The sequence below is a fragment of the Pocillopora verrucosa genome, chromosome 10 (assembly GCF_036669915.1).
Source record: "Pocillopora verrucosa isolate sample1 chromosome 10, ASM3666991v2, whole genome shotgun sequence".
NCBI classification, from domain to species: domain Eukaryota; kingdom Metazoa; phylum Cnidaria; class Anthozoa; order Scleractinia; family Pocilloporidae; genus Pocillopora; species Pocillopora verrucosa.
In genome coordinates this window covers 4,018,242-4,032,933 of record NC_089321.1, presented here as the reverse complement: position 1 = coordinate 4,032,933, position 14,692 = coordinate 4,018,242, and the positions used below count along the sequence as shown (strand labels likewise).

General features: G+C 39.7%; 3 protein-coding genes across 4 annotated transcripts in view; 1 reads left to right on the top strand and 2 right to left on the bottom strand.

Annotated features, from left to right (window-relative positions):
• The first annotated feature begins 11 nt into the window (after positions 1 to 11).
• On the top strand, positions 12 to 12,634 carry LOC131788408 (tropomyosin). Its single transcript, XM_059105492.2, has 12 exons — positions 12 to 100; positions 213 to 315; positions 644 to 752; positions 1,708 to 1,806; positions 2,456 to 2,520; positions 3,269 to 3,331; positions 7,880 to 7,921; positions 8,648 to 8,832; positions 9,779 to 9,986; positions 10,763 to 10,905; positions 11,677 to 11,848; positions 12,300 to 12,634. The coding sequence occupies exons 1-12, from the start codon at positions 60 to 62 to the stop codon at positions 12,366 to 12,368; spliced, it is 1,299 nt and encodes a 432-aa protein (XP_058961475.2). The 5' UTR covers positions 12 to 59; the 3' UTR covers positions 12,369 to 12,634.
• Positions 3,594 to 6,964, bottom strand: LOC131788407 (tripartite motif-containing protein 3-like). The gene has a single exon (XM_059105491.2). The coding sequence runs from the start codon at positions 6,314 to 6,316 to the stop codon at positions 4,640 to 4,642; it is 1,677 nt and encodes a 558-aa protein (XP_058961474.2). The 5' UTR covers positions 6,317 to 6,964; the 3' UTR covers positions 3,594 to 4,639.
• Positions 12,478 to 14,692, bottom strand: part of LOC131788406 (reversion-inducing cysteine-rich protein with Kazal motifs) — a 29,635-nt gene continuing 27,420 nt past the window's right edge. For both annotated transcript variants that reach the window (XM_059105490.2, XM_059105489.2), the window contains 3 exons: positions 14,546 to 14,667; positions 14,063 to 14,152; positions 12,478 to 13,769 (listed from right to left, as the gene is read on the bottom strand). In XM_059105490.2, coding sequence (XP_058961473.2) covers positions 13,518 to 13,769; positions 14,063 to 14,152; positions 14,546 to 14,667 — 464 coding nt within the window. In that variant the 3' untranslated portion in view covers positions 12,478 to 13,517. The remainder of the gene's footprint in view (positions 13,770 to 14,062; positions 14,153 to 14,545; positions 14,668 to 14,692) is intronic.

Genomic DNA, 14,692 nt, shown 5'->3' with positions numbered 1-14,692 from the left:
AGGCCGCTGACAACCAGAAGTGCAGTCTCGTTTGTTTTGGTTGGCGGTCAGTTTGAAAAATGGCGGCCGAAGGAAATTCTGAACTGGACGGAATAGAAAGGTTTCAATACTTTTTTCGTTATGCGGCATGCCAAACGCATGATTACGCATTTTTTCTTTTAAATTGACGGTGTTGCTTACTATACGACTCGTTTTTGATTATGACATAACAGGATCTTTCAAGATATCAGAAATCACAGCCAAAATGTAGACAAAAATCTTGAGATCTTAAACATCGGAGATGTTAATCATGAACTGCAGCTACAAAAGCACAAGGTAAAATGTTCGATTTAATCAAAGTTATGCTCTTAGAAGAATCGCTGGATACCTAAAGGCCCTTGCTGCAAAAGCTCTGAGTTGCCCAGCTCTCAAAAGCTTCATAAAAGGAAAGTTTTTCTAAGAAGACTCGACAAAAGTGATCAGTCGTCTGTGGCAGCTGAGTTAGAGAGCTGCAGTTCTGAGTATTGGCTTTTATCTACTGTCAACCTTTCTGAAAATATTATCAGCAGAAAAAATTGACTTGAAATTGAAATTCAACCATAAACGTTTTTTTCTCTAATTGCCTTGTCTTGATATGCTGGACATTTTTCTTTTTTCGTTACAGAATCATCTGGCAAGTCTGAAAACTATTTTGATAAGGTTACAAACTCAATCTCGTTTTTTGGAAATGGCAAGAGAAAATTGGTCTTCAGCTAGTGATCTTGAAATGACTGGTGAGAAATCATACAATATTTAATATCCATTCATCAGAAGGCAAGTGATGAAAGTAACTTATTTGTCTTATCACCTGCACTTTTGTCTCACAGCTCTTATTTGAAACCTTTTCACCCTAACATTGATCTTAATTTTTTCCACACTTGTCTCTTAACATTTCCTATATAAAGAGAATTTTCTTGACAATCATTAGCTTCTTAATTTGGTGACTTGATTTTCCTAATTCTTATGAGCCTTATTTTTGATTCAAGGGTGATGCTGTTAGCATAAATTAGAGACCATTCACTCTAAGGGGTTAATGGGTTACTCTTGAATCAGCAATACTCAATAATGGGTTACTCTTGAATCAGCAATACTCAATTACGTGCTCACTTATGGTTAGAAAATTATGCTAAATTCAGATTTCAATCTTGTGATTCTATTGTATACCCCTCTGCCAATTTTCACTGAACTGACGATATTTTTCCTCTCCAAAAGGTGGGAGAGAGCCTAGGGGTAGATCAAGGATTTTTCTTTGGAGGGGGTGTGCCATAAGGAATGACAAAACTGACATCTGCTATAACAAATAGAAGGGGTAATGCCTGAAACTTCAGTATCAAACTACTGCTTTTATGGCATTACACATAAATTCTTCAGCCTTGTCTCATGCGTTAGTTCAACACCAATAAACTACTTAGTTTTTTTCTTTATTTTTTCTCAGAATACTAGTCATATTCATTTAGAAAACCCTAACTCGTTTCAGGGGGGGATGGTTGCACCCTTAATCTCCTAAATCCCTTATCCCACCCTCTCTTCCACAGCCAGTAAACATACAAATTGAATTTTAGAGGTGGTTTTAGGGCAATTATCAGTTAAGAAAAAGAGAAATTTGCATGATATTATTACTGAAGCAGTTCATTCATTTTTATCATTCAGTCATGCTCTTGTACTGTATTTGTGGTGATTTCTATTTAGAGCACCAATCAAATGTTAGGAGTGAAAACAAGCAAGATAAAGTAATGATTGAGGAGCTGGAGACACAGATTGATGACATGGCTGAAACTCTCTCTACAAGTGAGTTGAACATAAACTTTTAGTTTCTTAGAATTATTATGGTAATCAATTGAGGTCTTTTAAGTACTTAAAAATATTGTCACCAGATTCACTGAACCTAGTTGTATGATAGCTGGAAAAGCTGCAAAAATTTTAATCTTGAAAACTTTAATTACCCTTTTTCATACATAATTTTACTCTTGTTCAGATTTTCCATTACTTGATACAGTGGTTGTTTAGATAACATTAAATTTTTCTCAAGTTGTGGTTGATCAGATCACCGTGAATCTTTTTTGAAGGAATTACCATAAGAATGTTCTTCATTATCATTTTTCTCAGTGTGTCTCCATGCTTTCAATTTTTTTGATCCTATCAGAATGCAGGACATGAGTCTCATGTGAGAACCTTTCATATAACTGATAATTGCCCTAAAACCAAAACCAAAATAATCAACAGACAAAAGGAAAACCATGTAAAGTGCCTGAGGGGTGGGAAAATGCAGGTGACTAAGATGTAACTGGTGTTAGTTTTTAATCTGATTGGTTGAGAAAATGGTGCAAGTTTTCTGGACCAATCACAAGGCAGAGTGAAGCTAAAAAAAAGCAATCCTACATTGCTATCAACACTCAATTGAAAACTGCTCTTCACTAATATGGTATTGACTTGGCAGAACATAAAATTTTGAAAGAGAAGCTTGACCTTTTGGAAAACAGACTTGTCAGCACAAAGGACAAGGTAAAATAAATATAACAAATGCAGTCTGTAAAATTCGGTGTTACTTTTATTTTTAGAACTATTACACGTTTTAATTGTGATCACCAAATGAATATGTTTGCCTAGACACTGTTAGCATGACTTACTTATTTCAGCCATCTTTCATGGTGAAGGATTCAGGTGGCAGCAACCTTTTGATATTTTTTGAATTAAATGAAACCATTTCATAGCCCTAGACATAAAAATTTTAAATTCATTCAGGCAAATTGAGTTAAAAAAGGTGAGGCCTGCATTCAAGCCTAGTAGCCTGTAACAGGCAGTAGTTTAACCTGGTTTTTGTAACATGAAACAACCAGCACTATTGCTACTTACCCTTGAGGGATGGGGATGCTAGTAGTTCATTACAGGTTAAACCCTCCCCCCCTCCCTCAGAATTTTTTCCAGGCTTCCCTGTCAGTTCACTGTTACCCAGTTCTACTCCTGGGTGTAGACTGGGCACTGTGACAGTTAATTGTCTTGCCACAGAACTCAACATAATGATCCAGCAAGGAATTAAATGGGAACCTCTCAACTTTGAGTCTAGCATGCTAACCATTAGGTTATTGTATCTCTAGGGAGGATGGCCGTAAATGGAAAGATAAAGCTGTTATCTGATCTAGCAAATAATAAACACCAGCTCTTGGCATAACTCCCAAATTATAACAGACACAATTAAACCTAATAAAATCACTGTAAGTTATTAACAGTTTTATAACTTTTTTGTTCTTAGAGAAAGAACTTTGAAATGCTGAAAGAGAAGTTAGAGGAAATGGGCAACAAAGTGCAGGAAAAGGTAGATACAACCCATTTTCCCTCAGTAATTCAGACTGGGCTTAAGCACTAACAAGTCGTGCTTTTCCTCCTTAATTCTTAACTGCATTGCGGAATTGAATGATGTTTTCCTAAGAGAAAATCAAGACTCAAGGGTGCTCTCTGAACAGTTTTGATATCAATTCCAGTCATGACTAAATTACTTTGCATTCATCAGTTTGACCCATTAAACCATGGTCTGCCCTCCCCATCAACATCTTTTAAAACAAAACCACAATCCTATCTGTTAACGGCTTTTAATGGAAGTAGGGTAAAGCCTATAAAACAGCAGAAAAGGGTGCATTCAAACTTACACATGTGACTTTTCTGTCTTTCTTCATTTTGAAGCCAGTGTGGGTACCTTCAAGAAAATTTTTTCAACCCTTTATCAGAATCTATATTCTCCATACTCTTCTCTATGCATTTACTTAAGTACCGATAAGGAGAATTTGTTTAACAATCAAAGCTTGGCAATCATTTCCTTTATTCTCATGATCTTAATATAAGGTTCAGCCAAATTAATGTAAGGAGAAATTAGATGCTGGTCACTTTCAGGGTTTAAAGGGTTAATTTTATGCACCGTTAATCAATGACAAAATTGTCTGATTACATCTTACAGTGACCTCATTTTTCTGATTTGCATGAAAGTTTTTTTTAAGAGTTTCTTCTAGCAGCCTGGCTCAAAATGAAAAACTTGCTAAAACAGCCACTAAAGTAATTTCGAATCATTCTGGAGCTCATTATTAGTCACTTAGAAGTGAGCAATCTATAAAGGATTTAAAATTAAATGGCTCTTCTATCACCCAAACGACTGCTGGCCAAACAAAGTTTTACTTGTATTAAAATGAAAATCTATAAAAATTGATTGTGTGCTGGAATTAGCAAATTTTCTTTTACAAAAGTACTCTCGAATTATTATGTCTTGCTTAAGCTTATCAGCTCACTATAAATTTTTTTTCTATTTTGCTCACAAAACACATCAAAGTTTAATCATTCTTTCCACTAAATACAAAATGTAGCAACAACTGATTTTCATTGAAACTGCAGTTAATTATTTTGAAATCACTCCATCACCTCTTTCACTTTATCCCTTTAAGTCCCAGATCAAATTTGTAATTATCCTTACTGTCAACCATACAATTCTTGTAATGTTAGTTCAGAGAATTCAGCATTGGATCAACTAATTATCCCCAAATTGATATTTTTCTTTACTCTCAACGCTTATCTGGTTGATATTGTATTGCTATAGTAAGGAGAAATTCTCTCTTGGTCACTCATGGGAGTTAAAGGGTTAAGCAGGATTTGAGCTTTCATTAAGAGATGGGAATCGAAAAATCTGTATGCGATGACTGTTGCAGTCAGACACAACTACTTCCCCCCGTTTTCCAACTGCCACAGAGTATGGCAAACAAAACTTTCCCTCTTCCTCACCAAAGCCTCCAAAGCTCTTTACGAAGTTTCCATAAGAGTCAAGGACTTGGATGCGACAGTTGCCAGAATCGCACACAAGTATGTTACCTCCTGAATCCACAGCCAGTCCTCGCGGTTTGATAAATTGTCCTGGCTCTCTTCCTGATCTTCCAATCTGCTGAAGGTAGACACCATGTCGGTTGTACACCTTGAGGCAGTGGTTAAATGTGTCAGAGACAATAAATCGCCCTTGATGGAAAACTGCAGATGATGGCCAGCCCAGCTTGTTTTTCCCATCAGCTCCGAATTCAAGACATAAATGTCCACTATGGTGAAACACTAGTACCCGTTCATTTGACGAGTCCGTGACAATTATGTGTCCTTCATTATCAACTGATATTCCCTCCACTTTGGTGCCAAGTTTAGTCTCAGTGTTCATGCAACTAATCAGCCGACCTTCAGAGTCCAATACTTTGATTTTGTGAGTTTCATCATCGAAGGTTACAAGGTGATGATCAAGGTCAAACGCAATGCCGGTGGGAAGATGAACACTCTCTACTTCATCATCTGTTAAAAAATGAAGGAAACTGCCTCGATGATCAAATACTTGAATCCTGCTGTTAGCATGATCAGCAACAGCAATACAGCCATCGTCCCGTATGGCCACGCCCCACGGGAGGGTAAATTCACCCTTGTCAGCCCCAGGTGTTCCAAAAGCAGAAATTTGTATTTCACCTGTTGAGTAATCGAGACTAATTGAATGAATGTCAGAGCTCTCTGGGTCTTCTTGAGTAGAATGAACGTCCAGTTTTCCAAGTTTAGTTAGTTGTTCACTTTCGTTAAAACTTGTGTTTGGAGTAAATACAATGGGATTAATTTCCGGTATGTCCGTCTCTATACCATCAATGTCTCGGAGCTGAGATAGGATCGAATCTTTAGCTTCAACAAGCCTCTTTGTGGAGAGTGCATTGATTTGTTGCTGGGCATCATTGAGTATCCTATTTGCATCTGCTATCAAATTCTGTATCACAACTTTTTGCTGTCTTAAATCACTCTGCTGTCGAGCCACAGCCGAATTAAGCTCTTCTATAAGTTCTTCCTCTCTAGTTCTCACCATCAGCACAATTCTTTCTGCAGCTTGCCGAATTTCACCTTCAACTTGCTGCCTTCGGTTTCCAAGACTCTGCGATGTGTCCATGATCTTGGACAACAATCCCTTTTTGTCTTGCAAAGTCTCCTTGCATTTATTTACACGGTCCTCCACCTCCTTGATCTCTTTGGTTCTACTTTTCCCGGATATTAGAGCAATCGCGATGTAATTTGTAGGCAGACCGTCGATGCCCTCCGGAAAATGTATCTCAGTTTCTCGCCTGCAGGTGGGGCAACGCAAGAAGGATCGACGCAAATTGTGTTCCACCATCGGACTCAGACACCGTTTGCAGAATGTGTGAGAACAACACAGATTCTTTGGATCTTCGAATTCGTCTAGGCACACCGGACATTTCAGCTCTTCCTCTAACACACGAGACAAATGACCTTGATCTCGAATCCAACTCATCTCTTTCCTTGAAGTCGAGCCGAGCCGAACGCAGAAGTTAAAGGAAAACTGGCTTGATACCTTATCAGATCGAAAACTGACCGACTCAGTGATTGTTATCCTCTAACAAGGTTCCAGATAAATTGGTTTTAGGATTGCTATAAATTCACACAATTGTTTTGTCGAATCACGCCTCCAGTTCACAGATTGTAGACCAATGAAACGTTTTGATAGCTTTATAGGATGAAATCACAGTTACAATCCTATAAAAGCCGTTAGCATTCGTCCGCGCTTCAGAGTTCCTTTCGATTTTCCTCGTCAACCACCACTCCGCCAGACAGACCCAAAATTCTTTTCAGGCCCAACATAATCACCTATTGATTTCTTTTCAGAAATTGAAATTTTAAACCCTGGGGCTTAGAGATTTATGTCAACATGACGCTCTATTCTCTTTATCGTCCAATCACGATTGTTATTTTAGGTTTACCCTCTGACAAAACTATCATGAGTCATGGTTTGGAGTTTGATCCCGAGCAAAGACTAGCTGTCGCCTTTTAGATTTCAACGTGACTTTTCCTTGGAGACTTAATGAGATATTTCATGTTTGAAGAATGCCTCTAAGGAAGTATTTACTGTGAAAATTGTTTAGAATCAGTAGCACACTCTAGATTTCCATGTGGTTCTTTCCGCCTGCCCACGCAATCTTAAGCTTGCGGCTGCCTTATGCAATAGGTCACGCAATCTCTTAAGCAGAGACAAACTGGTCACAGTGTACCGAAATATCTCAGGCAAAGATTAGTGCATCTTGGAGAATTTTGCCGAACTTTATCTGGTTCGTCGACCGCATTCCGTCTCAATATTCTCCATTCTTCCTTTTCATGGGTTTTAGAATGTTTCTTTTCTGTCTTAAGCATTAACAACGAAGTTGATGATGTAACTTAGCCACTGTAAAGAGATTTTAAAGCTGACATTCCGAACGTCAGCCGAGCGTAGTTCGCCCTGACGAAGGGTTCACGTTCAGAATGTCAGCTTAAGAAACTCTACGGTGGCCGAGTTACATTTATCAACTTAGTTGATAAAAGAAAATTATCTTATCTTACACCGCACCCTCCCCTTCCCTCCCCTCTCCTCAACCCACCGACGTAGCACCACAGTTTCCTGAGAAACTTAAACTTACTTCTTTTATAATATTTTGTGGTCTCTGTCTCGTTGAAGGTAGTTTTGCATAGCTCAAGAATTGTCGCAAAATTTTGCGTGGAGGCTATTTTTAACACAGTAGTAGAGATGAAAGAAACTCGGAAAAGCCAATGTGAAGTGTAAATGCCACCCTGTTATCACAAACACTTTTCTCTGTTCTGTCTCAAAGTTCTTTTTCATCAGATGAAGAATCCCTAGTCAGAGGCACGGGTTTTTACTCTATTGGATTGTAGCCTTTCCCCAAAATACTTTTCCTAGAATTAAAAATGAGTATCGAGAAAATCTGTCCAGGTTGCTGCAGCGCTCTTGAAATTTAAAGAGTTGGCAATAATCCCTCATTTCGTTTTTTTTTTTTTTTTTTTTTTTTTTTTTTTGACATCTCGTTAGGAAAATAGCCATGGCTCGTTGGAAGATGTGAAAGCGAAACAGGTCAGTGAAACAAAGTTTAATTACTAAAACATCCAGCAGAGAAAAAAGTGAAATGGAAAAAGATTTAATATGAAAGTAATTGAAATTGGATTTGGAATTGAACAATGAACTGGTAAGTACTCTTTGTATCCGAGGCATAACGCATCGAGCCTGCTCCCTGAAGTAAGTGATGAGGTTTAAGAACGATTTTTAAGCCATCTTCCCTCACTTTCCCCCACCTTAACGCCAACTGCAGCATTTGTCATTGTTGCCTGCGAGCAGGCTTTCGAAAGCACTGTGGAACGAGCGGCAGATTCGAACTGGTCAGCGCGCAAGAGGTCTTCGAGGGTTTTGGAACTCATTTTTCTTCCAATAATCCCCATGAACCTTCGCGCGCCCACATCGCTCACCGACTCAAATCGCGCGGCTTTTCACGCTTTTGTCGTAGCATCAGTGGGAGCCTGCAGGTAGGTTGTCATTAGGGTCGCAAAGTTTTGCTGCTCTTGCATCTTACTCTTCCCAACCCCTGCGTAATGTTGATGAATCATTAATGTGCGAAGGAAGTTTACAATTTACTGTTAATGAACAAGTCCAAGACTTTCACGGAAGAATCACGGTGCAGAGAGTTATTCTCATGTATCTTGACACATTTTTTAGCCAATTTTCTTGAAAAGTGTATTCCTGGTCAAGTTTTCCACTGATTTAAAGGCAAGAACATATACAGGCGATGTGCTATATTTTTTATAGGCAGAGGCAGAATTAGCCATCCAACAGTGTACAGCAGCAATTTCTGGACTTGAACACTGCAAAGGATTGTTAAAGGGTGAGGTGAGTCGTCTGGAGGAGTTTGTCAAGGAACGGGAGGAAGAACTAAAGAGGCAAACAGAGATGACGAAAGATCACGACGAACAAGAGCGGAAAAGGCGACAATGGTAAATGACATGTCTCTATTGTCAGTTCTTCACATAACGTAACAATTATGCGATACATTGTGTTTTCATTAGATTGTATGCCCCGAGAAAAATGTTTCAAGCCCCACGCAGGAGACGCGGCGTCCTTGAGGTTATAGCCTTCCTCTCCGCCTTCCTCCCCACCCCTACCCCCTCGCTCCTTTTCTTCCGCTTTCCTCGTCGTCCCATCCTCAACTGGAGAGCCTGTTCACAGGCTATATGGTTAGCGCTGGTCTTGGGATCTTTTTTTGTTGTTGTTGTTTTATGCTTCGTTTTGTTTGTTTTGTTTTGTCTTGTTTTTTGGGGGGGAAGGGAGTTAATTGTTGTACTGCCTCTCTCCACCCTGGAGTACAACCGGATACCAGAGAACTGTCAGGGAGTGCTTGAAAAAATTGCAGGGGAGGAGGGAGGTTACCAGCGATGGACTATCTTGCTGTCGAGGGGGTGGGGGAGTTGGCAATATTCCTCTTTTGAATGCTCCCAATGGTGTCTCTAGAGTTCTTTTCCTTCGTGCATTAGGCTCTTAGATCACAAGCAGTTTTCAAGTAATCTGGAATGACCTAGACCCTGGTTCGTATTAGGCACTTTAAAAGTTATCTAAAACCAACCAAACACGTAGATACAAAATAAAACCATGTGCGGAATGGTCCCTCGCGTTGCGCGCAACTGGCTCTTTGTGATAGTTACCACCCCTCCTCACCATCATCATCATCATCATCATCATTTCTTTGCCTTTTTAACGATCCAAAACTGAATAAAATCTCTAAAGCATTAGATTTATAGAAGGCGAGGAGACCCAAGAAGCCACCAGGCTTATGGGAGAGGCCTTACTCTGGTTTGCGTTGCGTTTTTTTTTCTTCATTCGTTTTACAAAATTCAACCGAATTAAATCTCAATAAACCATGTTCCCGTTATTTGTTTTATCAAGGTTGACAGATGTGGTTGAACTACACAGTCGCCTTGGAGGTGTCTCTGTGCAAAGCCTACATGGAGACTGCGTGGTCTTGGAGATACGGAGTGACGAACATATTGAAGATCAGGGGGGTGAGGTTATTGGTCGAACTGCCTCCCCCTTGATTTTGACCATTAAGTATCGTCTGGACGGAGGGACACGTCCTGTGTTCGGAGGAGCAACGGTAAAATACCTTACAATATGTCAGTAAACATGCCTTCCTTTTAGCAACTGAATTAAGGGAGCACGTTTCCAAAGAAATAGTGGTGCTGCGTCGGTGAGGGCACTACAAGATAATTTGGTTTTATAGCGGAGCTCGCAGAGCGTAGCCCCATAATTATACAGAATGGTAGTAACCCATCAAGCCGAAAAAATTTGGACTTATGACCGTGCGGGCGTCTGTACAAGGTGCTACTTTTAACATACGTGGTCAACTGTACCGCGGGCACGCCAACGCCACGGCTTGCTCCAGTGGTCCGGTGGTCAGTGCACTGGGCTCCGAGTCGGAAGACCCGGGTTCTAGTCCTGGCCGGAGCAAGGCGTTGTGCCCTTGAGACGTGCGGGAAAAAAATACGAGCTCCGCTTTTAGGCTTGGCTAAATCTATATATTTAACTGAGTTGATAACGTAAATTGGCCATCGTAAAGAGTTTCTAAAGCTGACGTTTCGAGCGTTAGCACTCCGTCAAAGCAACACGGTTTTGTTATTACATTATATACTAATGGTTGTACCGAATCTCGAAAGCCTTTGGTAAGTTACCATTTTATTTAGACACGAAGTTTTCCAGTGCGTAGCTCAGTTGTGGTACAAAAAGAGCCTTCATTCAGGTGGCACTTGTCTCTCGTGTATCGAGTCATGCGAAGATTCAGGGCTCTTTGGTCAGAGACTGATCATGGGTTCCATCCACAGCGAAATTAAAGAGACGTGTTATTTTTTTCACGATTTTCTCTCGTTTACACAGGTCAACCTGGACTCACTCAGTATAGATGATCTTGTTGATGAAGCCGTTCTTAGTAATGACGTTGCCGGATTTGTTTTTCAAGTGAAACGACGCTTCAAGAATCAACAAGGTCTGATCCGAGAAGTGGAGGAACTCCAAACGAAGTGAGTGGAGGGGAATGTGAGGCACGAGCAAATCGGCGCATTGGAATAAGCACTGTATTTCACGATTGCTGCTCTTTCACTTAGGCTCGACAGAGGTGCAAGACATTTCTAATCCATTGGAGTGTTCCCATTTTCTAATTGCTAACAACTTTGTTCCATTTTGGTTTAATACTTCCTTAAGATTCCAGACTCCTCATTTAAGCTTTTTTTCGAGTTTAAATTAATGTTCCAAAAAGTTGATAAGTGGCTTAAGCATTCCAATTCAGATAGTCAAATAAAAGTCATAAAAAGTTGTTGTTAAAGAAGTTTTGTATTGGATGATATGAATCGAAGACGAGTCACAACAGTCTTCGAATAACGAATGCATTTTTTTTTACTAATTTAATGAAGTTACAAAAACTCGATCTAGTCCGAGAGGAGAGTTCTTTTAACTGGATTGAGTTTTTCCCTAACCTTACAGTTATCAATGGAAGACTACGGGAGATAAAGTTGTGTCGGGGCTTCTCGGAAGGAACGGCCTGGAAAATTTTTACGAACGTCCTAGGGAATCTCCGGATATGATCGGATTCTCTTAAAAAAAATTTTCACGCCTGAATCAACCCAAGTTGAATCGTACACTATAAGCGTCGTTTCACACTGTGTACTTTGTTCTTTTCAAAGTCATCAGTAATGATTATCAGCACTGTAATGGCCGACGTGTGAGGTACCGTGTTTTCAGGGGCTTCTCCCTGTGACGTGAGACTAACAACAGTGTACCTTTTTTTGATTCAGTTATGCGATTGACTGGGAACCAAGCCACCGCCGTATCCGAGTGATGCTGGGGAAGAGCGGTAAAATTGTGTGCATCCTGAAAGTTGATCCTTTATACTCCAGTGGGCAGGGTCATGTGCACCTCCTCGGCGTGGAAGGGGGCTCCTATCACAAGGAGATACAACATTTACAGGTACAGTGATACTTAAATTTAATTGAACACCTTCTTGATAGCCTCCACCAGGAAGCATTTGTGAACGCACCCAGAAACAAGCGCGAAGCACGATTAACCGGTGGCAAGTGTGGGTCGTGAGGGGTGCCGAAGACGAAGAAAGCAAGGGAGGTGTCTGTCGCAATACCCCTCTACCTTACGCGCTTACTGGTTTGGAGGACTTCTGGGAGCGAGGCAGCTTTCAAGAACTTTAAATGGAGATACCGATATATTAGTAAAGCATTTTTTTCTGTGGGGATCAGCGTTCTTTTCTAATGGCAGGTTTTCTCTGAATAGGAGGTTGTACCTCAAGCTTTTCAAAAGCGTCCAGTGCGCTTGATGAAATGAGGGGAAAATTTTATCAATTGTAATATGTACCCCTTTTTTGGCTGCTTTTTTTTTATCGTTCTGTTATCTTACTTCTTTTTTCCAGAGTACTGGATCTGGTCGGAATCTTACTCAGGTGATCAAAGACCTTCAAGAGCTTTTTATCAACCAGTGAGATACACCCTTGGAGCTGATTTCTACATGTTTCCAAAGTGATTTTTTTTGCCAGACAAAAGTACCCAAGAAAGAACTTAAATTATGCTACCAACAAGAAAACTTAGAGCTGTATAAAACGTGTTTTTTAATACCTGTACCCGTGTTTTTTAAGAAACTTAATCTTAATTTCTATATTTACAGAATTTGTCAGATATATTTGGGTGACAATATTATATACAAGATGTATTTTTTTAACCAAGGTACTTGTAATATTAATGGTATTTTCCTTACGAATAAAATAAATATTAAGTCTTTTTTATATTATTTAGACATTTGGAGTGAACAAGCTTGAAAAGAGAAAAACTGAACTGCAACAAAACGTTTGACTAGATTGTCACGCAATATACCAATGTGATTCGCGTGACAAGACATACATCAATGCTACATTTAAACATTTGTTTAACACATTAGTCTCTTTGAAGCATAAACGAGTTAAACGATTCATTTAATGATGAATAACTCAACAGCAAGGGTGAGAGCTTTTAAAGTTCAGTCTGAACAATTCTTGAAGACATTGTACAAACCTTAACGAGTTACATACACACATATATATATTACTTTACACGTAGTGATCCGAAGGGACTATTTCAAAACTCAAATAATACGATCGGCTTCGAAATTGGACTGAATATGCTTTTTTACTTCCTTCAAAAAGTCAGATCAAACTCAACGCAAAATGTTGTGACCTTAACACAGAGAAAAATAACGTGCTTCTCTGAGAAAAAGCGCTTCAAAAAGTACGAGTTTTTTTTCTCCTGTTAAAAAACATAGACAACCTTCCATGCTCTCTTTTTGCCTTGTTTAGAGAGACGAGAAATTCAAATACCTGTGCAGCAAATTTGCTCAGAAATTCAACGGTCTATACGATACTTTACAAGAGCTACATTAAATTTCAATATTCTCCATCTTGTTTACTTGAGGTCCGAGTAAACAAAGCAAGGAAGTGTTAGCGGTATGGCAAATCCCACTACAAGGCGTGCACTAAGATACTGCGAACCATTTTCATGTCTACAAAAACATTTTCATTCTTCAAAAATACAATAATTTATCTTTGTACTGACGAAATTTCATTGCATTTACATAAAAATACTCTGTAGGATATCTACTGTTAACTTCTACCCGTTCGTAGCATAACAGGTAACATTATGATTGGCAGTATAGTTGCAGTTAAAGCACTGTTTAACCGACTCACTTTATTTTTGTGTGAGTCGGAAACCGGTTTATCCGGCTTATTTGATAACGTGGGCACTCGAGATCGCGCTGCTTTGAGAGCGGAAAGCACCATGTCGGACGTGAATGACGGTGTTCCAGTATCAATAAGAGCTTCAATCTTCTGCGCCTCGCGATTACAGGCTTCCACCTAAGAAAAACGCAAAAAAGAATCGTGTAAGTATTTTACCCTGCGCGCGTGACCCTTGTTGCCCAGTTAATGTTACGCATTTGTAAACAAAATCAAACTGGGTCTGTGCTGTCAGTTCATATATAGAGAATAATAAAGGGGCGCGTAGATATGGAATTTCTCTCCCAGTTAAACAGAAAGGTCCCTCTCCTTATAGTATTAAGTTAGTCTCACGATGACGAGAATTGATATGTTAATCTTAAGAATGCCTTGTAACCGGCGAACTCAACAGAATGAAACTCTCCCAATCTTACCTGAAGTTTTGTCGGCTTTGCCGTAACAGCCATCACTAAAACCACTAAATCGCCTTCAACGCTGTGATATCCGAACAAATCACATTCAGTCTGAAGAGGAAATAAAACACGACCATTAACGTCAATTTCCCCCTTACTGATATACGCAAGTCTTCTTCTTTCGATTAGTTTTTGATCGTGTACTCTGATCACCCAGCTTATGGTTATCCTTTGGAGGGTTTTCGTGACTACTGCCACTGCACGTAAACCCACATTCTGACCTTCCACGTTAAGCTTCCAAAAAGGTTCCAGTATTGCTTGTAAGTAGCAATTAGGACCTCGAAAAGTGTTCCAAAATGTCGGGAAAGGATGTTGCCCCCCACCCCTCCCCCCCCGTATGACGTCTGGTCAAATATAATACACCACGAAATGTTTAACCTTTGGTCCCCCTTCCCTTTATAATTTGTTCCTATGGGCCTGGTGGGTCGTGAATTTTATGCTCACCGTAGATATGTGCCGCCGAAGGATCTGAAATACTTGTTCCAGTGTAACTGACTCATATCTACTAAATCCTTCTCGGTTATATGCCAACTGTTTCAAACTATATAAAACTCGAACTTCAGCGGCTGCAAGACAAAACATTACAATTTC

Excerpts from the sequence above, each read along its gene's own strand:
- LOC131788408 (XM_059105492.2), top strand. The coding sequence starts at position 60 with ATGGCGGCCGAAGGAAATTCTGAACTGGACGGAATAGAAAG. Across the intron at positions 9,987-10,762 it reads CTGTGTTCGGAGGAGCAACG|GTCAACCTGGACTCACTCAG; the intron begins GTAAAATACCTT and ends TCGTTTACACAG. Across the intron at positions 10,906-11,676 it reads GTGGAGGAACTCCAAACGAA|TTATGCGATTGACTGGGAAC; the intron begins GTGAGTGGAGGG and ends TTTTTGATTCAG.
- LOC131788407 (XM_059105491.2), bottom strand. The coding sequence starts at position 6,316 with ATGAGTTGGATTCGAGATCAAGGTCATTTGTCTCGTGTGTTAGAGGAA.